This window comes from Phalacrocorax aristotelis, chromosome 3, assembly GCF_949628215.1.
Source record: "Phalacrocorax aristotelis chromosome 3, bGulAri2.1, whole genome shotgun sequence".
Lineage (NCBI taxonomy): Eukaryota > Metazoa > Chordata > Aves > Suliformes > Phalacrocoracidae > Phalacrocorax > Phalacrocorax aristotelis.
The window spans coordinates 57,639,496-57,651,828 of record NC_134278.1 but is presented as its reverse complement, the minus strand read 5'-3'; the positions used below and the strand labels follow the sequence as shown (position 1 = coordinate 57,651,828).

The 12,333-nt window shown below is 47.0% G+C and overlaps 1 protein-coding gene across 1 annotated transcript in view; it reads right to left on the bottom strand.

Annotated features, from left to right (window-relative positions):
• Positions 1 to 9,635, bottom strand: part of CLVS2 (clavesin 2) — a 53,991-nt gene extending 44,356 nt beyond the window's left edge. The window contains exon 1 of the mRNA XM_075087551.1: positions 8,699 to 9,635. Within this exon, the coding sequence (XP_074943652.1) occupies positions 8,699 to 9,087 (389 nt within the window). The 5' untranslated portion in view covers positions 9,088 to 9,635. The remainder of the gene's footprint in view (positions 1 to 8,698) is intronic.
• Between the last annotated feature and the right edge of the window lie 2,698 nt (positions 9,636 to 12,333).

The window sequence follows — 12,333 nt, the reverse complement described above, 5'->3', positions numbered from 1 at the left end:
AAAAACACAAATGAAATTAATCTGCTCTAGCTGACTCCTTGTATTTTTCCACCTTTTTTTTTTAGCCCACTAAAACTCAGTGAACTTCCCAACAATGCACTCCTAGGAAAGGGACTAGAAAAGGACTCTAATGTCAGCCTAACACAAGAGGACAAGAGAAAGTGTGTTTCCCCCAGAAAACATTAAGGGAAGCACTGCTTTACACAATTCTCCTCTTTATTTTGGAGACCCTTATTTTGTTTTTAATTTGGTTTGTTTGACTGGGATGAAAGTTTTCAAATTCACTCCTCTCCTTTTCACTTTTCTGAGATTTAACTTTTTTCCTAAGGCTTTCCTTTTCTAAGATCTAAGGTTTAGAGGAAGCTTGGCATGTTCCTTCTTTTTTGTTCAGGTTTTTTCAACTGAGAGAGGAAATAGCACAAGAAAAATACTGTTCTGTAATTTCCCTACAGAAATCCTTAAAACGCTAAAATTCTCTGTTTCCTTTTGGCAGAAAAAAAAGAAAAAAAAAAGTCCATTTCTGTAAGTGGAATTTTGTCCATGGGAGAAAAAAAGAACATGCCTTAAAACCTATTTTGAAGGAAAATAATCAAAACCTGGATCCTTAAAATCATTAGTTCAATTTGATCATCAAAGAACTGTTAGGCCAGGACCCCGTTTTTGCAGTAGGCACAGTGAAGCAACCCTGGAGCGCCTTGCCTGCCCTGAGCAAACCTGCCCAGGGGCACAGGGGCTAGCATGGCGGAGCCAACGCCTCAGGCATGGCATGGCTGACGCTCCCCCTCTCCCCAAGCAGAGCAGCTCCCCCAAGCCCAACTGCTGAACACATGGGGAAAATGCCACCCTCACTGCTGAGGCCTCTGAATAAGCAAACAAACAAACACACACCCCCAGTGCCGCAGTGCGAAGAGCAACCCGAGTTAAAATGAAATCATTCATCGGCACTTTCCCAAATGACCTCGCACATATAAAATGGGATGTGTAGGGAGTATTTGGCAGCTTGAAGAGCATAAGTGGTTTTACTGGCACTAAAAAGGTCTCAGTCTGCCTAGCGTCTCTGCAGACCAGCCTACCCATCCAATACAGCACTGGCGCATGGACAGTGGAGGGCACCTAATAAACACGGGAAGTAAAAATCCCCTGTTTGATCTGCATTTTTAACAACCGCCAGCACTGGGATTAAAACAGGTGCTTAGCCTGAGGGACAGAGGCTTACAGAGTTGCGTGCAGGGTCAGGGCTTGGCTCAGAGCGTGGCCAGCTGCCTTTGAGCTCACCGGTTGTCTCCACAAGGTGGTGGAGGTCTCAGAAATACTATTTTTCTTATGTCTTCATGAAATTAGATGGAGACACACCCCGTAAGATGCCTTCCCAGGGAAAAGGTTGCAAAGGGAAGGAAATTACATCACACGAGACATTGGGAGAACAGCTAATGCCTCAGTCTGAGGAAGATCATCTATGAGAGCTCACACAAGAAACAGACATTAGAAATACTCAAATCCTAAAATTAGCCTCAATCCCACTTGACATTTATGCTGCCCCATTCAGAGGATCTCATTCCCAGGAGAAGAGCTCCACAAAGCAGAAAGCTGCTGCAAGCACCCTACATCTGGTCCAGGAAGATGGGTCCCAAGTTTGTGACATAGATCTCTAACGTCCTCCCGAGGGAGTTCAAGAAGACATCACATGCCTTAGATGAACGGCTTCCTGGTGGCACAACGCTGCTAGAAATCTGGTACACTAGGCACAAAGATTCTTTGTTTATGAGGCCAATCAGGCCTCTAAGACTGGCTAAAAAATGCTTTTTCATATACCTAAGTCATAAATATATAGATGTATATATGTAAACACATATACAACTAATTATGCCCTGAATTCATTCAAGTCAATGGGAAAACTGACAGGCATCAGTGAGACCAGGATTTCAGCCACCACAGAGAGTAACCAACTGTCCCAGGGCTTGGCCTCCACAAATCTATTGCACATTTACCTACACCATAACTCCTATTGCAGGTTTGCTTAGTCTAAGAAATACAGTCCGCAACAACAATGATGATATTGTATGTTTACCCACTGAAAAAGACAAAAGGTTGTCTTCTCAGTGCAAACAAGCCCTGAAGAACACGGGTCTAGCTAAAAGCAAGTAAGAACACTTTCTGCTAGAGGAAGGTATCTGAAGTACTCTTTAAGTCTAAAAAGCCACATCAGGAGTATACAGGGACACGTCACTAACAACCAAGCTTCCCCCCGCCCCTCCAGATACCCTTCAGGGCAATTAGTTGAAGATAGGAGCTATCATTCATTGTGTAATGGACCTCTTCTCTTGGTTTTGATACCTTACTTAAGTACAGTACAGAAAACCAGACAAGAAAGACAAATCCATTAGTGGATATTTAAAGCAGCTTTCACTTTGGACACATGCTGAGGCAAGTCAGAGATGTAAACCCAGGGTGATAAATGGAATCTTAGGTGCTGCGAATGGCAAACTACTGCAAGTATCAACTGAACAGCCCAAGCAAATGAAGCATGATTAAAGAAACTACACTGAAGCTTTCACGCAGCACAGAGTTATTTGCATAAAGACTCATCTTTAATCCACTCCAGCCCCATGCTGTCCAATATTTCACCTCACTACTACTCTTCATGTCAGCACCAGGATGCACAGGCTTTGCCATAATATATGCTCCATTCTTAGCTGGACTTTAGGGAAAAGAAAATCCTACATAAAATAAGCTGGGAAAAATTACTCTGGATTGTGTTGGTGAAACTTTTATTCCATGTTGAAGTTACTTTCCGTATAGATACGGGAATACAACCAATCCAAAGTGAGAAAAACAGGATAAGCTAGTGAGTGTGAAATAAATTTGGTCCAAGATGGCTTTGACTGCCTTTCTACTTTAAAGAAAAAAGAATAGGAAAAAAAAAATCAACATATTAGCCTTTAATTTTAAGAGACCGTGATGTTCAGTCTGAGGGCAAGATGCTATTGCTCTATTCTTACCAATCTGTGTTAAGTAAGGCCGTGTATTTAGGGGACAGCAAGCTGCTCATTCTGTCCTGGCCCCAGTTTTACGACAACTGCTCCAGTGCTGTCAGGTACATAGGGTGTGCTGAGCCTGATTTGCTGCAGTGCATATTCTGTAGTAGCCTTGAGTTAGGCTGTGCAGAAATAGATCCTTATTTATTTATGGCTAAATTCAGTTGCATTCTCTTGTTTACACAGACTCTTAATGGGACATATTGTAGCTAGCAAGGTATTACTAATTGCTAGGATAATCGAGAACTCACGGTTAATTTAAATGTATTTAATGCCCTCTATTTATAGAACCATGCTTAATTCAATGGAGAGCTTAGACAACTTTTTTAGCTCCGTTGTTAATGTGAATAACAAATGCTGGAAATATGTTATCACATCACACTCTTAATGTTCCTTTTCTATCTAAGTTCCAGCTTGAGTTCAAATGAGGTGGGACTGGTGTGCAGACACACTCTGCTACCTCTTGAAATTTTTCATCCAGGTTGACTTTAAAGCAATGAGCCTGGGAAGGCTTGACAAGTTAATAGCCACACTGACAGTGATTTTTTCAAATGCTTTGGGATGGCTACTACTTCTACCAGGACAGTGACAGAGCTTTCTAGGGCAATGCCTCACTGAGGTCTTGATTTGTCAAGAACAAAACAGCTCAAACAATTAACTGAGCATCCTGCTCTCTTGTAATTTAACTGTGGCAGCAATTTCCCCTTTACAGAAAAGAAAAGTTATTTGAGAATTTTCTATGGGACAAACATATTCAAAGCATTTTCAAGGATTTCTGGGAAAAATAGTCTAGCAGACACCGCTATCGACTCTCGGTAGTACTTCACTATGACCTTTCACCTTTACCTCTTGGTTATGTGGCCTATGCATCCTCTTTACTCCCAGAGGCCCACCAGGCCAACATAAAGAAAAGAGAGTGGGAGAATGCAGGGTACAGATGTCTCATGTCAAATCCAGCTGTGTCAGCTCTTTTCAGTATTTTATGTTCTTGATGATGGGTGGCATCCACCATATCATCTGTTTAACCAGATTCTGCTTCCAGTCGATTCACATTTGCACTGAATAACAGATAATCTGATTTGGTAGAGTTGCCCTACTATCTCTATTGCTATTTGTTGTCTCCCCCCACCAGTACCAATAAATTTCAGGTTATTTTGAGAATTAAAACCGAGGGGCATGGTTCTGCCTCTCAGGATGCAAACTGTTACCTAGAAGAGATAAATGGTAAGTCTTCTTTGCTTCTATTTAAGCCATATGTCTCCTGAAGGTCCCAAACATGTAAGGAATACACAGTCTGTATTTTAAGCTCATCACCATTTGGACAAGTAAAGGTTTCTGTCAAATGAACTCTTGTGCCACTGTGGTTTAAAAGATAAAGCTGGTTAACTCTCTGAGCCATCATCCCATTTCTAACCTACTGCTCTGGCTTAGTATTTTTAGAATTTCAGTGAAACAAGAGCCCTCAAGATACACAAAGGAGTACCTGGATATGATGCCTTGGATCTCCTTGGTTTGTCAGTCTGGGTACAGATTTGAAGGCTGAAAAGACAGGGGGTCGAAACTCCCTTTATAGCTATTCTGCTTAAATAGTGGCAGCATGACCTGGGGGCCCTTATTCTAAAAACAAAAAGCTCCATCAGTATTACAAAAATGCATAGAAAAATAGAATCTGCTTCAAATATTTAACCAGATTACCTTTTAGCTTCAGATTTAATACCATTAATTACTCCTTACGTTAGCCCAGTGTCTAACAGTCACAGACACAGGTGAAGGTTCAGCTGATCTAAATTTTACATTAGCATCGATCAAAAAGATCCCCAGCCAAAACACTCACAGTCTAAATACAAGTGATAATAGGCGGATACAGATACCTGGGGGAAAGCTAGGAAACAATAAGACAGCATCGGTCAGCAGTAGAAACTGGAGAAAAAAATGACAGTGTTTGCAGTAGTTAGTAATTATTATTTGAAGGATACTACTTCCAAACATAAATTGACTCTATTAACCAGGTATTCTGTTAGCTTTAATATGTTATTATTGTTACCATTGCTATTCATTTTGTCCCACTGCCTCCATCAGGAGTTGAAAAATACCCTGCCAACTCACCTGAGTGACCTGAGGAGCAGACCACCCTCCTAATAGCTACAGAACTTAAACTTCCATTTAATGTGAGGAAAATAAAAGTTTCTAGCACTTCTCCACACGAAAGCATAATTTTGAAAGCAAACCAGTGGAGTCTGTCCTTGCCCTGCTGTAAATCACCTAACACAACAGCAGAGCTAATGGTAAGGAGCACAGTGGATTACCATATTCACCGACGATGGGGCGAGCTGACTGGGTCACTGTAACACAGCTGGGAACTAGGCATTACTGCACTTTTCTACTGCACTTTCTAGAAAAAGTTCTGGGATAATTAATGCAGGGAAAGATTTCAAATAAATAGCATCAAAATGGACTGATTTTCCTAGGGAATTTGTGTGCAGGTGCCACGAAGTATATAGAAGAACATGCATGACAACAGATCCCTTGCTGCTGAGAGTTGAAGTTAATAGTACCATTAACTGGAAAAAACTTCACCAGCTGGGCACATTAAGAAAAAGGAGTCTTCAAATGCACATACACACCTACAAGCCAAATGTAGTTATGAATTAACAATCTGGAAGCTAATAGGGAAGGCTGATCCCTTCCCGAGTGCTATCCGGCCTCCTGGCAGGGATGCTACCCGCCTTCACGTTCCCCACAGTAGAGACAGGACGGCGAGTTAGGCACGGTCCCGTTGAAAACCTGCTGGGCTACTCAACGCATTATCCTTCACCTTTCCTTTGTTTGTTTGTTTGTTTTAAATACATCTGATTTAGTTGTTCAGATGGTAGGACATCTGGTACAGTTTTCAGGCCCTGCTTTAATTTAATGATTTAACACCTAGTACACAGGCTTGTTTTAGGAATTTTTTGCCTCCCACGCTTTTCTTTCTAATTGGAACTATGTAAATCATAGGCTGCCAGTGCTATATAAATCATCTATAGTATGTCTGCTATTCATTTAAATAACAAATTGGAACTCTTTATTTCTGATTGTTACATGCTGGTCATAGTACCTCGTACACGCTTAATAAATTTGGAGGCTTGCTGTGCTCTATTAACTAAGTTTATGAAGCATATGAAGAGACCCTGACGAGGCAGACTTCAAAAAGCAATCCTCCCAGTGTTGCTGCAAGAGGAGCACCGGTTTATGCACTGTAAGATCTCAAGTCAGTTAAGGCATAAGCTTGAGACATATTGCGCAGCAGCTCCGGTGTAAGTTCCATGCACAATGCTCCCTAGGTTCAGTTGCCAAACGTCAGATAATGGAAGACACTAAATTAAGTAGAAAAGAAAGTGACCTAGCTCCATTTGCAGATCTGTCACTGACTTGTCATATGCCTTGGAACAAGCCACTCCCCACGGCTGGGCTTCAGCTCTCTCCCCTTTGTCTGAGTGGTCTATCTGAAAACAAATCCCTCGCTCTGGAGGAGAGGCGCACTGTGGACAGGCAGCGCTGAAGAGCAATAGGAATCCAACTGCAAACATAGCCATTAGGTACCCCGGTGTACCCCAGTCACTCCCCTATCATAAATAGTAATAATTGCACCAATAGGACTTCATGACAAAGATCCCAATAAATTTACTGTTGTGTCAGCTGATCTCACGTAGTTTAAATATCAGCACATCCAAAATAAGAAAATAAACCTTTTCACATGTCAATTATTTTTTTTTAATGTTACTTTATTCCTGAACAGGAATTCTTGGTGTTCTCTTGACTAGGAACTAATGATCTGAAAAGTGTCACATAAAGCTTTGGGGTTTTCTTTCACTAATGAGAAATAATGGTAGACAGTAGGGCACATTACCTGTAACAAGGGAGCTTCTTCATAGTAGACATATGACTTAATAAAAGGTCTAAACATCCTTTCTTTGCTAATTCTTCCTTTGGGGATTTTTAAGAGTTTCTGGAGTTGTTTTTAAAATAAAAATTGACCTGATCCTTATGTGGGAAATGAAGCCCACTCAGAGAGGCTCTCACCACTGCTTCCTCTCTCAGCTTCTTTGGCTCCATCTGCCAGAAAACTGAAGCAGGGAAAGGACACTGGCCTGCATATGTTCATCCACACTTTCTAGTTGTTAGCATGGTCGTGGGCAGTTTTGATTGTGCCAGACAGCTTACTCCCGGCCCCTAGGCACGATTCATGGCTTAGCAAGGGCCAGGAAACTCTTCCCATAGGCAGGTGTGGATGTGGTTACCCTGTCTGGAGACAAGGAAAGGCATGGTGAGCCAGCAGCCCTCTGGGCAGAGGCCCATCCCTAGCTTTAACACTGCCTGCTGCGGGGAGCTGTAGCAACAGTCCCTGCAATGGCTATCGATACAGCCTGCAAGAGGACAGCTACACAAACACTTAAAGGCATGCTTTAGCATGCTGGTCCCCCAAATTTTGTCCTTTCTATCCACATTGCCCGCTGTTTGTGTCCTCCCCATGTTTCAAAATAGCCGAGTTTGGGATATCTGCACTGAGCACTCAGCACTGCCTGCGCCCAGCCTACGTTCACTGCACAAAAGACAGTTCGGGTTCATGTGAAGGCAACAAGCAAGATTTTAAGTCTTCTCACTAAGAAGTGCTTCAGATGCTAAAACTGTTCTCAGGTTGGGAGCCTTGGGAAGCCACAGAGTGCTCACAGGACTAGGCTTTAGAGGGTTCACTCTTAATGACTTCATTCATTTACATGTGTGGGAAATCAAGCTATTTTGGTGACTGTAATTTTAGACTGCAGGAGAAGGTGGGCATGGCACCTGATGCGGTATTTAGAATAACCAAATGGTGTCACATAGTATCGAGCTGATTGCTAGAAGAACGGGTCTTGATAGAGACAGCTCTTGGGTCAGCCTGCTAAGTCATCTTCAGGCTAGAGTAGTCCCAAAAAGGATCAGAAATTGTTCTGGGGACTGCACTAGCCTCCTTCAATTTGCTACCAAAGATTTTTAGGTTAGTATCTTATTACGCAGGGAATTCACACTTAGAGCAGTGTGAGAGGGGAAAAAAAAAAAAAAAGAGGTTACTGTAACTTCCATCCTGGCATTTCCAGGTGGCTCAGGAAGAGCTTTCTTTAGCAGAGGGAAAGGATTCAGAGCCTCAGCTCTCTGCGCTGGCAAACTTTTCAGCTCAAAAGCTGTGATGGATACTCCTGTTTTGCACTCAGCATCTCCCACTTTCTCCTATGGCACCTGAGCAGCTCTGTGTGTGCTGAAGCAGAAAGACCAGCGCAAGGATCGCAACCATTCTTTGTCAGGGGTTTAAGCACATGATCTACCATGCCAGCTCACTTTGGCTAAGGGGAGGCAGAAGGGTGTAAACCTCCTACCAGAGAGCTGAGAAGAGCACCCGAACAGTGCCTACTTGCCTCCCGAAATTCAGAGCCTAAAGGATGAGAAGGTTCTAAAGGCCCTAAGCCACAAAATATGTTGTTTCTTTCTCTTCTCCCTCTGCCTTCCAGGCTGCTGCCCAGCCCCCTGTGGGCAGAGCCGGGTGTGTCCCTGCTGCCCCCTCATCCTCCCTCTGCTCTGGCACAGCTTTTCCCACGCATCGCCCGGGGGAAGAAGGGGTTAAGGCAGGTGGGTGGCTCTGCATTTACCTGCTCTGGTCCCAGTTGGCAGCGAAAAGGACGAGGATCTTCCTGCCGTAGTGGTCCAGGTTGGCCAGCCCGCCGGGGAAGCCATCCTTCAGCGCCTGCTTGATGCCTGGGTCTGTGGCCTTGAAGCTCTTGAACATGTCCAGGTTCTGTTGGCGATATTCAAAGTACTGGGCCAGGAGGCGAAACGCCTCGAAGTGCTGAAACTTCCTGGCCCGCAGGAACCGCAGGATGAAGGCATCGTCGGTGCGGAGGAAGCCGATGTCCGGCCGGGTGATCACCATGTCCCGCACCTCCTGGATGTCCTGGTGCAACGTGTCGGGGTTCTCGTTCAGCTCCAGCCGGGCTTTCTCCAGAGTCTCCGGGGAGAGACCTGCCTGCAAATGAGTCATGGCGCTGCCCTCCTCCTCCTCCCCGCCTCTGCTGCCTGCGCCTCTCAGCCTCCCGGCCGCTTGCCCCCCGGAGGCGGGCTGCCCCGCCACGGCCGGCCGCCGCTCCCCCGCCCCGCCGGGCCTCGCCTCGCCGCTCCCGGGCCCCGCCGCCGCTGCCAGTCCGGCCGCCGAGAAGCGAGGGGCTCCCAGGCAGCCAGGTCCCGGGTTAGGGCGGGGAGGGAGGGGGCTGGCACCGAGACTGCCCCGGGGCTGCTGCCGGCGGCGCGTTATCTCTCTGACATAGCGCCCGCCCCGCCGCGGGGTCCGGCGCGCCGCATCATCCCCGCAGCCGGTCCGCCGGGGCGCCGAAACCCGCCGGGGACGGGGCTGTTGGCTGCGGGCTGCCGCTCGCCGCCCGCCCCCGCCGGTGCCGGTGCGGATCTCAAGCCGGGCTGCAGCGGCAGCGAGGGGCCCGGCCACTAGGCAGGGCGAGGGGCGCCCGGGGGCGCTCCCCCGGCCCGGGGCTGGCAGGGGGGCTGCCCTCCGCGGAGCAGCACCATTTACGTAAGATCAGCTCTCACCCCTCTTCAGAAGCGTCTCCCCGGATTTGAGGGAGGGTGAAAAAATTAAAAAAAAAAAATCACCAAACAAACAAAAAGAAAAAAGCAGCGAGGAGGAGGGAAGCCGATCCGCAGGTACTTCGCCGGTACCGGTGCCGAAGAGCCTCCCGCTCGCCGGCGCGGAGCCCGGAAAGACAAGCGGAGCCTCGGCCTTGAGGATGCTCGTCCCCCTCCTGCGCCTTCCTCCGCTCCACGCCCCGGCTCCCAGATGGCACCAGCCGGCGCGGGGCTGCCTGCTGCGCGGCCCCGCCTTGCACACACACGCGCGCGCGCACACGCAGAGACGCGCGCACCCGCCGCGGAGGACCGGCAGCCGAAAGCGCCCCGCGGGAACCGCCCGCGCGGGGGGTCGGGGAGGGGAAGGGCGGGGCGGGCGCGGGGGCGGCGCGCGCGCGGCCCGGCTCCGCTCTCCCCCGCGCAGCGCCGCGCCGCGCCCCGCCCCGCCCGGCCCCCCGCGGGCGTGGGGACGGGGGGCTCGGGGAGAGAGGGGTGCGGCCGCACCGCGGATCTCCGCGGGGGCGGTGGGGGGGTGGCGTTGCGCAGATCCGCGCCGCGGCCGCTTGCGCCAGGGCTGCGCGGAGCAAGATGGTGGTTGCCCTGCGGTGCGGGGCGGCCGAGGGGGCTGCGGGAGCCCCCGCGGAGCATCCCGCGGGAGTCAGAGCAAGGGTCCGCCCGCGGAAATCTCAGGATCGTGCCAGTGGCAAGACGTTGTTCGTCGAGCGTTGTCTTCGCTTGCGGTCCTCTCTTTTGACTGAATTTCTGAACATGAAACATTGCGAGCTTAAAAACCCGGGAACAAAATAAAGCAACCCTCTCCTGTGGCCTCGTATCTCATGTCTTAAGTTGCACTATAGTGCAAAAGGCAAAAATATCCTGCTTCCGTGTATGGAATATTCGGTGAGGAAAGATGCCGTTTTTCACGCAGGAAAGTTTGATTCTGCAGTCTGCTTTCGGGAAAAGTTCCCGCTGAAGAACATTTGACCTTTGTCTGAGGGACTGGACCTTTCCGATGCAAATACACCTGAAAATCAAGCTTACACGAAAGACACGGCAAACACGGGAAAGCCCGTAGCGTGTACCTCCTCCTCCTCCCTATAGGAAGCACAGCTCTTTGATAACTGCATTGGGCTGCTTTCGCAAGATGGCATAGCCAGAGCACACATCCTGAATTATTGAAAAGGCACTGAGATCACTGAGCTATATGGAGAGCATATACGGGGAATACACCAGCGGGAAGTATCGTGTGTGATCTCGGGCAAATGAAGATACTCATAACAACAGTTAAATGATCCCCTGCGTTTTCTGCAGGCCATCATCAGGTGAAACAGATGACCTCGGCAGCAGGAGGGAGCCCTCAGCAACGAGCATGTTCGGAGCGCGAGTCAACGCAGCGAGCAGTAGTCAGGTGGCAAAATCGTCACTCTTCTGGGGGCTAAAGGGAGTTTTTGGTTTTTACAGGGTTTTATAGGGTTTTGCAGCTCTTCACCAGATCCCTTCTTTGTGCCAAGTAAGGGTCAGGTTTTACCTATTTCTTCATAGCTGCCTGATCTCAAAAAGTCTGCAGTACAGATGGCTGGAAGGGCAGAGAGAAACACCAGTCCTTACTGAGCTGGGTACCAGACTACCAGTGGCCGAGCATTACTCAGAAACTGTTGGAAGGACCAGTCCGTTAGTGCTCAGTCATCGTGGCCCAGCTTTATTCCATCTGGATTTCACTGTGTGCTTCAAGGTGCCTCACAAGAAACGCAGACTGAATCACTCTCTAGAAATGCTTGTTTCTCTTTGTCTGATAAAATGCCTTTAAATTAGCCCCCTTACGCAGAGGTGATTCATCTGGGTTGGTAACTTTTTCTTAGAGCAGTTATTGCTCTAACAAGAATCAGTGCTATTATTTTCTACTGATCTTAATTCTTCATTTTCCTTTGCTCTTGCTATCTTCCTCTATATCACCTCTGTATTCCTCAGCAGAGACCCTCTAAGAATGGCTGTTTCCATCAGGCCTAAGGAACCAACAACCAGACTTTTCCTGCCATCATTTTCCATTTCTGATGCTACTGCTCTGCCTTTTCCACTGCAACTAAGCTAATAAAGGAGTAGGTCATGTGACAAGTGCCTTACATTCACTCGGTGCAAGGCGAGCTGCAGGCATCCAGTGTCTTGCAAAATCAAGTCCATAATGTATCCTGTCTATGACCTCCAGTAACACATTCCTTAATTTGCTTTACTTTTCTTTTGCAAATGGAAACATACACATATATTAGATTTTCTAACGTATTCCAGCGCACAGATGCACTGAACAGAGAAAAGAGGTGAGCTGGCCAAAACTAAAATATTAAAAATTTTGGAACTACAGAAAAGGTTAATTCTAAAGATTTTTCATTTAAAAAAAAAAAAAGTTAAGAAAATACATGGATTTTTATCTGAGAACTTTCATCATTGTTCTGTTTCTTGGTTTTCCCATTTTTGACCATACTTAAGCCATTCCTCTTCTTACCCTTTTTAAAATAAAAAACCACAGAAAAACACAGGGAAAAATGTGGAGGGAGAGGATTAAAAAAATCTGGAAGCCAAACGTATTCATTAATTTCATCGGAAACAATCCAATTTCTGTACGCTTCCTTTTCAAAACCAGGTTCAGTCTCCACAA